This window comes from Nanorana parkeri, unplaced genomic scaffold, assembly GCF_000935625.1.
Source record: "Nanorana parkeri isolate BGI_ZX_2015 unplaced genomic scaffold, ASM93562v1 scaffold455, whole genome shotgun sequence".
In the NCBI taxonomy this organism is placed as follows: Eukaryota; Metazoa; Chordata; class Amphibia; order Anura; family Dicroglossidae; genus Nanorana; species Nanorana parkeri.
Genome location: NW_017306723.1, coordinates 568,879 through 581,366, shown reverse-complemented (window position 1 = coordinate 581,366; position 12,488 = coordinate 568,879). Strand labels below are relative to the sequence as shown.

Here is a 12,488-nt window from a genome sequence, read left to right as displayed (position 1 = left end):
ATGTTACATTAAAGTGGAAGAAAAGTATCTGGGGGAAAAGATTCAAACAGGCACGCTGGGGCCATAATTAGCCATAATGTGTAGTATGCACAGCATAATAGCACATTAGGACAGACGTACCTGCCAAATCGATCCGCTCCAGCTCTTGCTTTTCCCTCGCCTGTGCTTCCATCTTCTCCTGGTCCTCCAGGTTTCGAATTTCGGCTGCTTGATTTATCGGCCCCCAATGACGTAACTCCCACACATGCCCTCAGGAGATTCTTCATCTTGGCATGCTGGGCCTGTGCACTGAGATGCACATGCACTGTTCAGTGTACAGGGAGAAACAAAATGCTCACATGCAGCTAGATGCTTTTATGGCAGAGGAGACTTAACCAGTCTCTTGTGATATAGAACGCCTGCTGATGAGGAGGTTTTTTTTAACAACTTAACTTCCACTTTATATACTGAAGGTAAATGAACGCTGACCTGAAGATATGAATCTGTCTTTATATTTGCTTGTACAACCCTCTGTACGGCAGTGCTTGAGCTAGCAGAGGGAGGTTTAGTCAAATGGGTCTCTTTTGGTGTGCACAAGCCTGTGAATTTAATACTATGAATATGCTTACAGGGGGGAGAAGAACAGAGGGATGACCTCATCAATTAATGTACTTCTGCTCCTTTACTGTCCAATCAGCAGGCTTTGTGTGTGTTCTGGACCAAGCTGTACTGCTTAGGTGCAGTGGAGGTCTAGGGCCAGGCTATTCTGTCTAGCTGGCTTGCCTAAATCACAAGACTGAATACAATTGCAAATCTGTTGGCAGGTACAAGTCACATTTATGTATTTAAACTGTGTATGTATCCGCTTGCCTTGAGTTCAGCTGTAAAATGTAGAGTGAGTGATTGGGACAAAGTACTTGCGTCACATAAAAGCCTTTTATTTACATGTTAATAGTTTGTTGGATTCAGCAGTGACATTCAGCAGTCACAGGCTCCCCAGAGATGTGTAAGAGCCTGACGAAAATGATTGGTGGTTCAGACCTTTTACACTTGATCACAGCAGGTCCCCACTGTTAGCTGCATGACGGAAGCTGCGCCAGTGAGATGCAAATCTGGGGAATTAAAAATGAAGAAGAAAAATCAAAGTCCTCTTTTCCCCCGCTATGAATATTTGGTGTTCGAGATCTTTTTCCAGAGCAGTGTCTTCAGGTTGTTGAGTATGAGGGAATGGTGGACTTCCATCTGGCTGGCTAGGCCGCTGAGAGTCATACAAGTCCTCAACTGCTTCTGCAGCTCCTCTTTCAGGTCTGATGGGGAACCGTAGAGCAGGTAGTCCTGCATCAGTTTGCAGGCTTTGACCAGGTTTGGCTGGATCACCTCATTTTTACACTGCTTCATAAGCTTGTCACAGGCTGCCGTGCAGTCGCTCCCATATGTGCAGTCCGAGTTCTGCTCACAGTGCCGGCCTTTGAGGAAGTCTTTGATTGTCATCTCGGTGGCCACCTTACGCAGGTCCACCACCTTGAAGTCATACTTATCGTTGTAGCCAATGTTTTTGAAGCCTGCTTCGCAGACGAAGAAGCTGCCGTAAGTCCCATGAAAAATCTCCTCCACAAATTCCAGCATGCCAATGGCGATCTTGGCCCTCCTTGGCCAGGCAGGAGCAAACCATTGGTGGATCAAGGTGTGGACAGGGGAGGGCAAGAGGGTCTGCAGGAAGGTGGGGATCTGATTGTCGTACAGGGAATCATGTGGGATCTTCTCAGTGACATAGAGGTCTCCGCAGTACCCCAGCAGCTGCGACGTATGCTCTCTCTCATGTAGCGATAACATAAGAAGAAACTCATTTAGCTGCAGCAGTGCCCAGATGGATTTGGCTTCTGCCAGAGAAACTTTCCCATCCCCATTGACGTCCGCCATGGCTAATATCCGTCTGACCAAAACCATCAAGGATGTTTGATCTCCCAGCTTTGCCTGTATAATGGATAGATAGACAAAACAATGCATTTAAATGTTAGCATGTAGTTTTCCTTCTAAATAAAATATGCTTTCTAGTTGCAACATATATTTAAAAGAAAACAATGTATGTTTTAAAGTGCATGCTCTACAAATCGGCCCCATAATGGTATGAGCATAGTCAGCTCCACCTTTGCTGATGTCATCAACCTGGAACTAGAATTTGGCTGACAGCCAATGGCCATGTGCACCTTGGATGATAAAGCAGCCTGTGAAGCTCAGTCAGCTGCCGAGTTTGGTAATCTGCAATTATATGGCAGCTGACATGTCTATGCCAAGCAAATCTAACTGCTTGGTAGATTCTTGCATTGCCATGGCCCCCCATCCCATGGCCTCCTATCCCATGGCCTCCTATCCAGCTGTGAGCTCCTTGAAATCCTGTCCAGTCTGGAACACACTTCTGCCATTGGTGGAGCTGCCCTTAAAAGGTAACTGTAGACTAATCTAGTATTTATGTACTGGAGCCACTGCCCTTTATTATAACATACTGAAACTCTTAAATTGTTTTTAGGTTTGCCTGATTAGTTCTGCTTTAAGAGCAGCGATTTTTCAATTCAAACATTGGGGACCACAATACAGCTGTTCCTAAGTTTAGCTCAGAGCTTAGTGCTTGAATAGGATAAATGAGGCTGATTTAATAAAGAGACAGAGGCTGTTCACTTAGCAAAGTGAATGATAGTAAATAATGTGAGCTTGTATTTACTAAAGATTGTTTTACTAAAGATACAGAGGGCTCACCTAGTAATGGTCACTGTACACATTGAATGTTAGTGAATATGTTGAGGCTGTACTCATACACAAAAAAAAAAACAATCATGTGCAAGGAAAATTTTTAAAAAACACAGCAGATGATTGGGAATTCAAGGTGAACACAGCTTTAATTTATTCATTAACATTCACTTTCCTAAGTGAATATTTACTTTGCTAGGTGAACAGCCCCAATGTGACCTGCATATTGATGATGAAGTAGCATTCACCAAGATCTGCCACCAGATGGCACTGTAGTACCTGCACTGTGGACACCAATAATCCTTAGCAGAGATTTCCAAGTGGTCTGTTCAGTTAAAGGGAATGTGGAGCAGATTCAATTATAGAAAGAAAAACACGAAGAGGGGAATTTATCAAAACTGGAGCAGACAAAATCTGAAGCAGCTGTGCATGGCAACCCACCAGCATCTATCTTCCATTTTCAAATCTTAACTGAACAAACTGAAGAGAGAAGCTGATTGCCTGCTGTAGGCAACTGCTCCAGATTTGTTCTTCTCCAGTTTTGATAAATTCCCCCCGAAAACCTTTTAAAATACTTTATAATTATATTAGTTAGACTAACCACTATACATTACTGCCCTGCCTTATACAGTAAGTGCAACCAACCGTACCAGCCAATCTGATTTCACCTAATGAGATGATTGAAAGATTGGATTACTTTATACATTTATATAGTGCTGACATACTCTGCAGTGCTGAACAGAAAACATTGATCCATGCACACCAGTCTTTGCATCACAGAAGCTTGCACTCTAAAGCTACACCACGATCACACGCTATTATTATTATATATTGCTATAGTGCTGACATAATCTGCAGTGCTGCTCAGAGCACACTGTATCAGTCTGCACTAGAGGAGCGTACACTCACACATGTTCAGTCATATGATGTTGTTTGATGTGGGGACTCTCTGCTGCCCCATAGAATGAGTTTCGGCCACACTTACTTTTAAGAAGTTGAGCAGCATCTCCTTGAATTCATCCATGGAGGTTCCTCTGGTGGGTTTATCAAACAGGACCAGCTCCCTGCGGGGAGATGCATCTGGATTGCTCTCTGCTTTTAAATTCTCCTCAACTCCACACTTAATGATGACCTCTCGGTCCCTCCACAGGCCCCGGTAGACCTACAAGTGGACAAGTTATACATGTTTTCATTAGACATACAAATGTCCGTTACCTGTAAATGAAGACAAATATATTTTCCCATAAACATGTAGATATTAAAAATATTGGGGGGATTTAATAAAGCCTTAACGACACTTTTCTGGCCGTATGGACCGTTAAAAAAAAGGCCTGTCGCCAGTTTTGGTAGCTTTATTGACACTTGTGACAGATTCAGGTAGTTCTTAATACTGCCACTTTAGGAATCTGTTGCAGTGGCTGTGACAGTTTACAAAATAATTACAGACAGTTTACTGATTGTAAAACTGGCGGTAATTAAGGCCAAGTGTGATCCGGCATACAGAGATACGCCAGTGCTCAGAATGGGGCATGTGCATACTGGGAAGCTGTAATGGGAAAGTGCACCTCAAATAAGAGGCCCAATGACATGGGATTGTGGCAACCCAATTATTTTGTGGCTTGTGGTGGTTTTCTTTGTTTTTTTATTTCAGCGCTACTGGCCCTTTAAATCGCCTCAGGCAGTTAATTTAGGCGGTAAAATCGGCGGATTAGAGAATTTTCTGTAAGGTCCTTCCTCACCCTATATAAAGGAGAGCTTTTCCCGGACTCAGCGCCAGTTGTCCGGATCACAGCACAGCAAGCCCCCTCCCTCCCTCCCTAGTTGCGGCTTTTTTATGTGGTTTGTCACCTCAAATTTTGAGGGGGACTAATTGACATTAAGTCATTTGATTCTGCCAGAGTTGTAATGACTGTACAGGTGCTTGATGAATGTGCAAGTGTTATGAATTTGGTTTATTCAATTGATGGTTTTAAAGTGAATTATTTATATTATGCTATACCAATAAAATTTGAGAGAAGGCAGCTGCCTAATGTTGTTCAGTGACTGTATTTATTCTTATCTCAGTACAAGTCTCTGTTTAAACCTCTGTCAGTAGAAAACAAATGCTCTAGGTGACTTGTCTTTGTAATTGATTTTCTTGCAGCAGTCATTTATTATGTATTGTTAGACAAAACCACTAGATGAGACTCTACAAACATATGAGATTTGAGCACATGGAAATATAGCACAGCAATCTGGTAAAAATAGGGAAATCAGCTACACTGATGGACAAGCTACACTAACAACTCAAACTCCCTGACTGACAGGGTACCAATAGTTCCCTTTAAGGCCTTGTTCACACCAAGCACGTTCCAGGAGCAGAGCTCCTTCTTCTGGGCGACATAGGTCACTAAGTCGCCCAGAAGAAGGGACCCTGCATGGCCCCGAAACGTTGGCTGTTTGACGCATGTGACAATTGAATAAGAAGTGCTTTACTTCTTGCAGATATCATCGAGTGCTGGTGACTTATTTTATGGCCAGGAGCAGAGCAGTTACAGACCGGATGAAAACTGCGTCCAAAGTATTCCAATGGTATTTTGGGCTCTAGTTCAAACCGCAGCGTTCAGTTCCAGAGCATGTAAAAAAACTGCAGCAAGCCCTATTTTACCTGCTCTGGAACGCATGCAAACACATCAAAAATGCATGCAAACGCCCTGGAAGGCACTGAAAGACTATTCTAAACTAAAAAAAAAATAACGGCCCGGAACGCATCAAAAATGCGGCACAAAACGCAGTATAACACACTGCACTGCATGTGCAGAAACTCATGCAGATCTGGTCTGCATTTGGTGTGAACAAGCCCTAAGAGTAGAAGAATTGCAGGCTTAAAGAGCAGGCAGCCATCTTACAGTGCATCAGTTCATTAGGAGCAGTGTCGAGGCAGAAGGCTTTTCTGTCTTCTGTTCCTCTTTCCAAGTGAACTGATAAGTGGAGCAGTGGCTGCCCTGTGACGTGGGCTTAGCTTGTACAGTACCTGGTGGGTGGGCGAGGAGGACAGGCATTGATGAAACACCAGTGTGTGGTCATCACACAGATCCTTGCAGGAGGAGCCGGAGATGATTCCTTTCTTGTATTGGTCACACTGCAGAGAGAAAAACAGAGTCACACATCTGACGATGGGAATATTGACTGCTGGCACAACCTCCACAGATCACAGCAAACACTTCATATCCATTGCTACTTTAGGCTTATTTGAGCAGGAATCATTTGTACCATTTTTTGTCGTTGAATAATCAGCAGTGGAAAATAAGCTGTTTCAGCCACTATGTCTTCAATAGCCTAAAGCTGCATCTAGTCACCACTCTGTGTTTGTACACCCCAAATAATCATTCATCATGGCTGGATCCAAAGTGAGTTTCATTACACTATGACAGTTTGGCCAACCAATTTGCAGTAATAACCAAAATCTAAGCACACTTGCAAATACAATATATATATATATATAATTATTTACAAAGCGCACACAGAAGCAAGGTGTATGTGTGTTGTGCGTACCTTTAAAAGACCATAGGGTATGTTTAGAATTAATTAAAGGGTATTCCCACCCAAAGTGATATAGGTGGAGGTTGGTGAGCCAGGTCAGCCCTTGGCTTATATATATATGATTTGGATAGTCTAACAGAAAGACCTACTTCCATGATTTCCTAACTCATATCCTCGGATGCAAATTGATTTTAATTGACAATAACCCCTGTGTGGATATCCACAACATCAAGATGTCATAAGGCCAATCAGAAAACAATATGTGTTGACAAAGAGGAAATAAGTGGCTGACAGGATTGAGAATACAAATGCCAGTTTAGGGTTGATCTACACGGGCGATATTAATATTACACTGCTGAGGGATTTAACCTCTTGCTAGAGATGGCCTCCCCCGCACCACCTTCAAATCAGGGTGTCACAAATGAGGTGACCGCCAACAAGCAGTTAAATCATTCAGTGGTGCAGAATGAGGATGAATGAAAATGCGTTTTTTCCGTCGCCTCCAAGCCCAACTCTGTCCTCCTCCCTCCTCTCTGCCAATTTCCAGCTGAAAGCTTCTAACAGACTCCAGTAAATAGATGAGTCCCAGCAGACGCCGGGTCAATACCGTGTTATCAGTCCGTCTTTACCAGTAACCTCCATCTGACAGGCGGAGAACTACCTTAATTAAAACAGAGTGGCGGCCGACTCACAACAAGACAGAAGCCTCGGTCTTTGAAACACAAGCAAAGCACTCTCTTTGAATCATACCGCCAGCTCAGGCCTGCAGAGAGCTGCTCCAAGTCACACCGGTGTGAGCAGAGATAAGCGCCGCTCTGCACCAAGACTAGCCCTTGATGTACCCCAGATACCCTTCCATCATTTCCCGTATGAAAAGGCCATCCAGTCTGCTAAATCCAGGTTTTCATGAAATTACACATAACTCACATCAGAGATACAGTAAGATTTCACAAATACACTTATAATAATACATAGCAGAGCATACTAATCCCTCTATGTTATGAAGTAAGGAACAGAGATATCTGAGAGGCTTCTATGGGCAACAAGACATCCTTTATTTTATATGTGTACACAAGGACTAAAAGAGAGAAAGCTGGGAAGAAGAGAAGGAAGGGGTGGGGGACATAGATCCAAAAGATGGAGAATTAGGAGCTGCGGGAGAGGCAGAGACTGGAGTAAGTATTCAATATTCATCAAAGCAAAGAGCTTGTGAAGTACGTTAAAGCAACCAAGTATCTAATTCTTCTTCTAAAACTCTCTGTGCTGCTGAATGACTCTGCTTCTTAGATGACCTAACTCCTCTCCTGAAATATTCTGTACTAAATAACTTCCCATATCTGTAAAAAATAAGTCAAGGCAACTGGACTTGCTGTATTTTTCTTGAAGACATTTTTAACTGGTCATTCAACCAGCTTTCTCAATTCAGAATGACTTGTACAAAGTAATTCTGAATTGAGAAAGCTGGTTGGATGACCAGTGAAACGTCCATGACTTATTTTTTACAGATATGCCATGACCTGGATGAATGAGAACCTTCACAGACAGAAATAACTTCCCTTTCCTAAAACATTGTAAGCTGTTTTGGGTGTCCACTGATTCTGCAAACTCTTCTCACCTAATATTATACTCTGTGCTGCTGAAGTCTGCTTCTTCCGACATCTAAACTCTCCACTCCTGAAAAGTTCGGTGCTCTTGGAAGACTGCTGCTCCACTGTCTAAAATTCCTCTCCTGAAATACTCTGTGCTGTTGGAGGACTCTGCTCCCTTCACTGTCTAACTCTCCTCATGTTAAATACTCTGTACCATTGGAGGACTCTGCTCCTTCTATCTAACTCTCCTCTCCTGAAATACTCTGTGCTCCTGGAGAACTCTGCTCCTCCTTCTCTATAACTCTCCTCTCCTGAAATACCCTGTACTGCCAGAAGACTCTGCTTCTTCTGTTAGCTAACTCTCCTCTCCTAAAATACTCTGTACTGCTGGAGGACTCAGCTCCTTTCACTGTCTAACCCTCCTCTCTTTAAATGCACTGCCTGGCCAAAAAAAAAAGTCACCACCTGGATTTAGCTAAGCAAATAGGTAAGAGCCTTTAGATAAGTTATGATCTGGGGTTGCTCCAGTTGGCCAGGTTGGTTCAGCAACATTATGTCACCAAAACTGAGGTCAGCTGCCTATCTGAATACACTGAATGACCCGGATGGCACGGGCATATTCCAAATGGCAATGCCAGCATTCATCGGGCTCAAATTGTGAAAGAGTGGTTCAGGGAGCATGAGACATCATTTTCACACATAGGCCACCAGAGTCCAGACCTAAACCCTATTAAGAATCTGTGGGATGTACAGGAGAAGACTTTACGCAGTAGTCTCACTCTCCCATCATCACTACAAGATCTTGGTTAAAAATGGATACAACTCTGTACAGAAATAAATGTGACATTGCATAAACTGATCAAAACAATGACACGGCGAATGCATGCCGTAATCAAAGCTAAAGGCTTTGAGCGTGTGACTTTTTTTTGGCCAGGCAGTGTACACTGTAATGCTGGAGGACTCTGCACCCACCTATTTTTACATAGCTGAGTCACTTTTATCTGACAGCAGCCTTTGGATCAGAATGAGATGGATGACAGTGTATGGAGGTGTACTGATTATGCTGCAGAGTTTGGCTCGTCATACTGATGGAAAGTTCTTTTTCCAGGCCCGATTCTCATTTCAGACCTGCACATTTTTTTTTCTACAAGAGTTTTCCTACCCTGACGTGACCCTGACATGTTACCTGCAGGGTGGGAGAGCACTTCAGACAATGGCCGCTTTGATTGACGCTGGGAATCGGCGCAGAGCAAAGTCACCAGACTTTGTTATGTTAATAACACTAGTTGGGGGGTTTTCTGACCTTTTCACGCCAATTTCAGACAATTCTGGCTTCAGACTGAGAACAAAAGCCACATTTTGTACAGAAGAGAAAATGCGAGAGCGGAACTAGACATCACTGCAACCAAAAATGAGGATAGAGACATCTTCTACAATGTATTGCTTCATGCACAGTGCGCCTACACCATGTAAATTGTGAAAATAGTTAAAATGTTACATACAAAGCACAAAGATCACTTTACCACATTTGTGTTTCCATTTTAATATGCACTCACCGCTACAATAAATATAGAAATCTAAACATATGAAAGCCTACAATAGTAGCTTAGCTCTCACCCTTAGTTCCACCCCACCCCTGGAATACAGTCTCAGTTCAGGGACACTGCAGACAGACCACCCTGCTGTAGATCTATCACTTATATTATGAATGGTGGGATAGGATCCATGCAATAAAGCATATAGGTATACATTTAGTACATTCTTCTTCTTCCCTCTACATAAAGCTCAGGTAGCTTCAATGGATGTACAGTAGGGTAACGGAGTGTTACTATTATCATTAAATGGGACTAGGGTGTCAGCTGCCATAATTAAAGGATATGTTTACCCAAAATGTATATTTCAGTTAAAGGTGGTCTGGTGGGCTATTACTGTTTCCTTCTTATATTTCATGAGGACTCCAGTGATGAGATCTTCCTGGCATATTTCCAGACTGTTTCTTTTCACCTAGGACAGTAAAAATAGAGCGCCTTAGGTGCGGCCCCCTGGCACTGCCTTTGGCAGCTTAGTGAATAACCCCCTTAGTATCTGGTATCTTCCACAGGTGTGATCTGCACTGACAGTGAAAAAATCCGATCAAATAACCACCTCATCAGAGGGCAGAAAGAGGAGATGGGTTGATGACATCCAATAATAATAATGCATACTAACAATTGGTTGTAATAATGCTAGCACAACACAAGCCAAAGTTTAGGAAGAGCTGCACTCACATGGAAAGTGCCTCCTTGGCTGGCTGTGCACAGGCACTGAGCGGCTTGTGTCAATGAGCAGTTTGTACAAGTATCCATTAGGGGGCACTGCATATAGTAAGATGAGATAGGAGGGCAGCCAAATATCCTGAACCACAGTTGTTGTTTGTTTTTATTTTTTCCTGTCCCTGGTGCCCAAGATGTCATGCTCTGCCAGTGCTTCAGGCGGCACAAAGCCAGCGGCCCGGGAGCCACATGTTAAAGGAGAATTATGAGGCGAGTGATTTTCACTCAGCCTCATAATCTGAGCCGACCTGTGACAATGAAACTGTCACAGGTCGGCTTAGTAGATCGGGAAGTGAGCGAACACATACCGTCGCTCGCTCACTTCTCAATCTATCCCTGCAGAGAGCCGTGACTGTCACTCACGGCTCCCTGCAGGGATTCCCCCCTCCCCTGTCTGATCCTCCAGCGCTGACTGGCGGAACAGACGGGGAGGGGGCGGGCACAGCTGGCTCTGACTCTGGATAGGCAGAGCCAGCTGTCAATCCCGCAGCTGTCTGGATCTCGACAGCAATGTCGGGATCCGCTCCGGCGTCTCAGTATACCGCCAGCTGTAGCTCGCGGTATACTGAGGTTTGGTTGACGGGAGGACGCTAGTTTGTGTTCTCCCGTGACCCTTAGGAGAACTATGGGGAAAAGCCCTGACCCCATAGTTCTCCTTTAAGCAACAGGAGCTTTGGGTGTCCCTGTCCACCTTTGTGTGCTCTAGCTACTCCTGTTCAAATCTCCAGGAAAATAACTTTTGCTTACCTGATCCCTGCTCCTGCAGGCTCCCTCCAGGCTACCAGAGCGGCACCCGCAGCCCCTTTCCCCCTTACACTTCGATGGCCGGAGGGCCTCCATACCCTAGATGTATATGTACATTTAAACCTTGCAGTGCAAGACAGCCACACTGTAAGGGGAGTTTTTTCTTCCCAAAGATAGTTTTTAACACATAACCCCAATATGCTGGACTTACTTTATCAGTGCTGAAAGTATCTATGCCAAACACTTTGAGCCAAGGGCCACCAAATCCCCTAGATGTGCCAATGGGTATGGTCAGACACCTTGTGTCCCTGAGAATCCCTCTTCACCATATAGCGGTGTCTCTTTCCCATTTTGAATTGCATCTTTTCTGGCATTTTAATGTGGCTCTGTTCTACAACTCTGCTGAAGACACACTTTGGTTTGTAATTTGCAACCTGATGAATATTAATGAGAGAGAACCTCTTGTGACTGCCCCATACATAAAGCCTGCAGCCTGCTGAGCTAAATTCTCTGGATAATCATATGCCGGCGTCATTCTGGACTGTTAGCTGTTTTGAATTTGAGCTTTCTTGAGCGGAGGCTTGACAATTTGCCTGATGTCTGATATGACGCTAATGTGCTAGAGAACCGACAACACGCTGATAACAGGAGGGTGGGAGGGGTACTGGAGTCAGGTACTGGATCAGAAACAGCTCTGGAGGTGCCAGGCCATCTGGTCTGGCTGGCTGCACTACCAGATAACGAACCTGACAGTTAAATAGCGCATGAAGCTGAGAACGAACATTAGCCATATTGTATGAAAAAGCTGCCTCTCTAACAACTTGATATACTGACATCTGTGAGATGTGTGTCTGCTTGTGTTTTGATCGTTCTCAGTGAACTAACAAGCTACATTGCCAAGGGTTACTATAGCCATACGGACCATATGATTCCTGTGGGGCCCAGATCTGAGTGTCTACACATTGGTTTATGCAGGCAGCAAAAGTGTATGGCAAAACCATTTGGATGAAATGAATGTATATATAAACTGGGAACCAGTATGCAATTGCTATAAAAACAATTAGGGTCCTCTATCAATAGAGGATTTACCTTTGAGTTGTAGATAAAGAGACAGGGATTTCTTAGTGGTTTAGCTATGGAAGAGAACCCCATTACACAAAGTTACAGCTCTGTAAATTGCAACTTGATTTTTTCTCCTTCTATGTGTACAGAAGAAAAATATTACACAGAATTTCTTTCATACCTGTCATATCCATAAAGAAGCTCACAATCTAGTGTCCCTGCCACACTTATACACAGCAGAAACAGTGTAATTACACCCCAGTTAACCTTCCAGAATTTTTTGGGAGGAAACCAGATCAACCAGGGAAAGCCCACACAGAGATGTGGAGCACATACAAAATGCATGCCAATGGCATCCTTGGTGGGTGTCATAGCATTGCTTACCACCGAAATGCAGTGCTGTTTGGTTATTACGGTTCTAACAACCTAACTTTGATTCACAGTAGATTGTTGCTGTATAAATTAAAGGCTGAACTAAGCTTTCTGACCACATGAATATAGGTATAACATGAAACATGGTCAGATCACAACCCCC

At 43.7% G+C, this 12,488-nt stretch overlaps 1 protein-coding gene across 1 annotated transcript in view; it reads right to left on the bottom strand.

Annotated features, from left to right (window-relative positions):
- Window positions 1-896: 896 nt before the first annotated feature.
- Window positions 897-12,488, bottom strand: part of FAM69B (family with sequence similarity 69 member B) — a 91,691-nt gene continuing 80,099 nt past the window's right edge. Inside the window, exons 3-5 of the mRNA XM_018560455.1 lie at window positions 5,738-5,845; window positions 3,710-3,886; window positions 897-1,953 (exon numbers count right to left, since the gene is read on the bottom strand). Coding sequence (XP_018415957.1) covers window positions 1,141-1,953; window positions 3,710-3,886; window positions 5,738-5,845 — 1,098 coding nt within the window. The 3' untranslated portion in view covers window positions 897-1,140. The remainder of the gene's footprint in view (window positions 1,954-3,709; window positions 3,887-5,737; window positions 5,846-12,488) is intronic.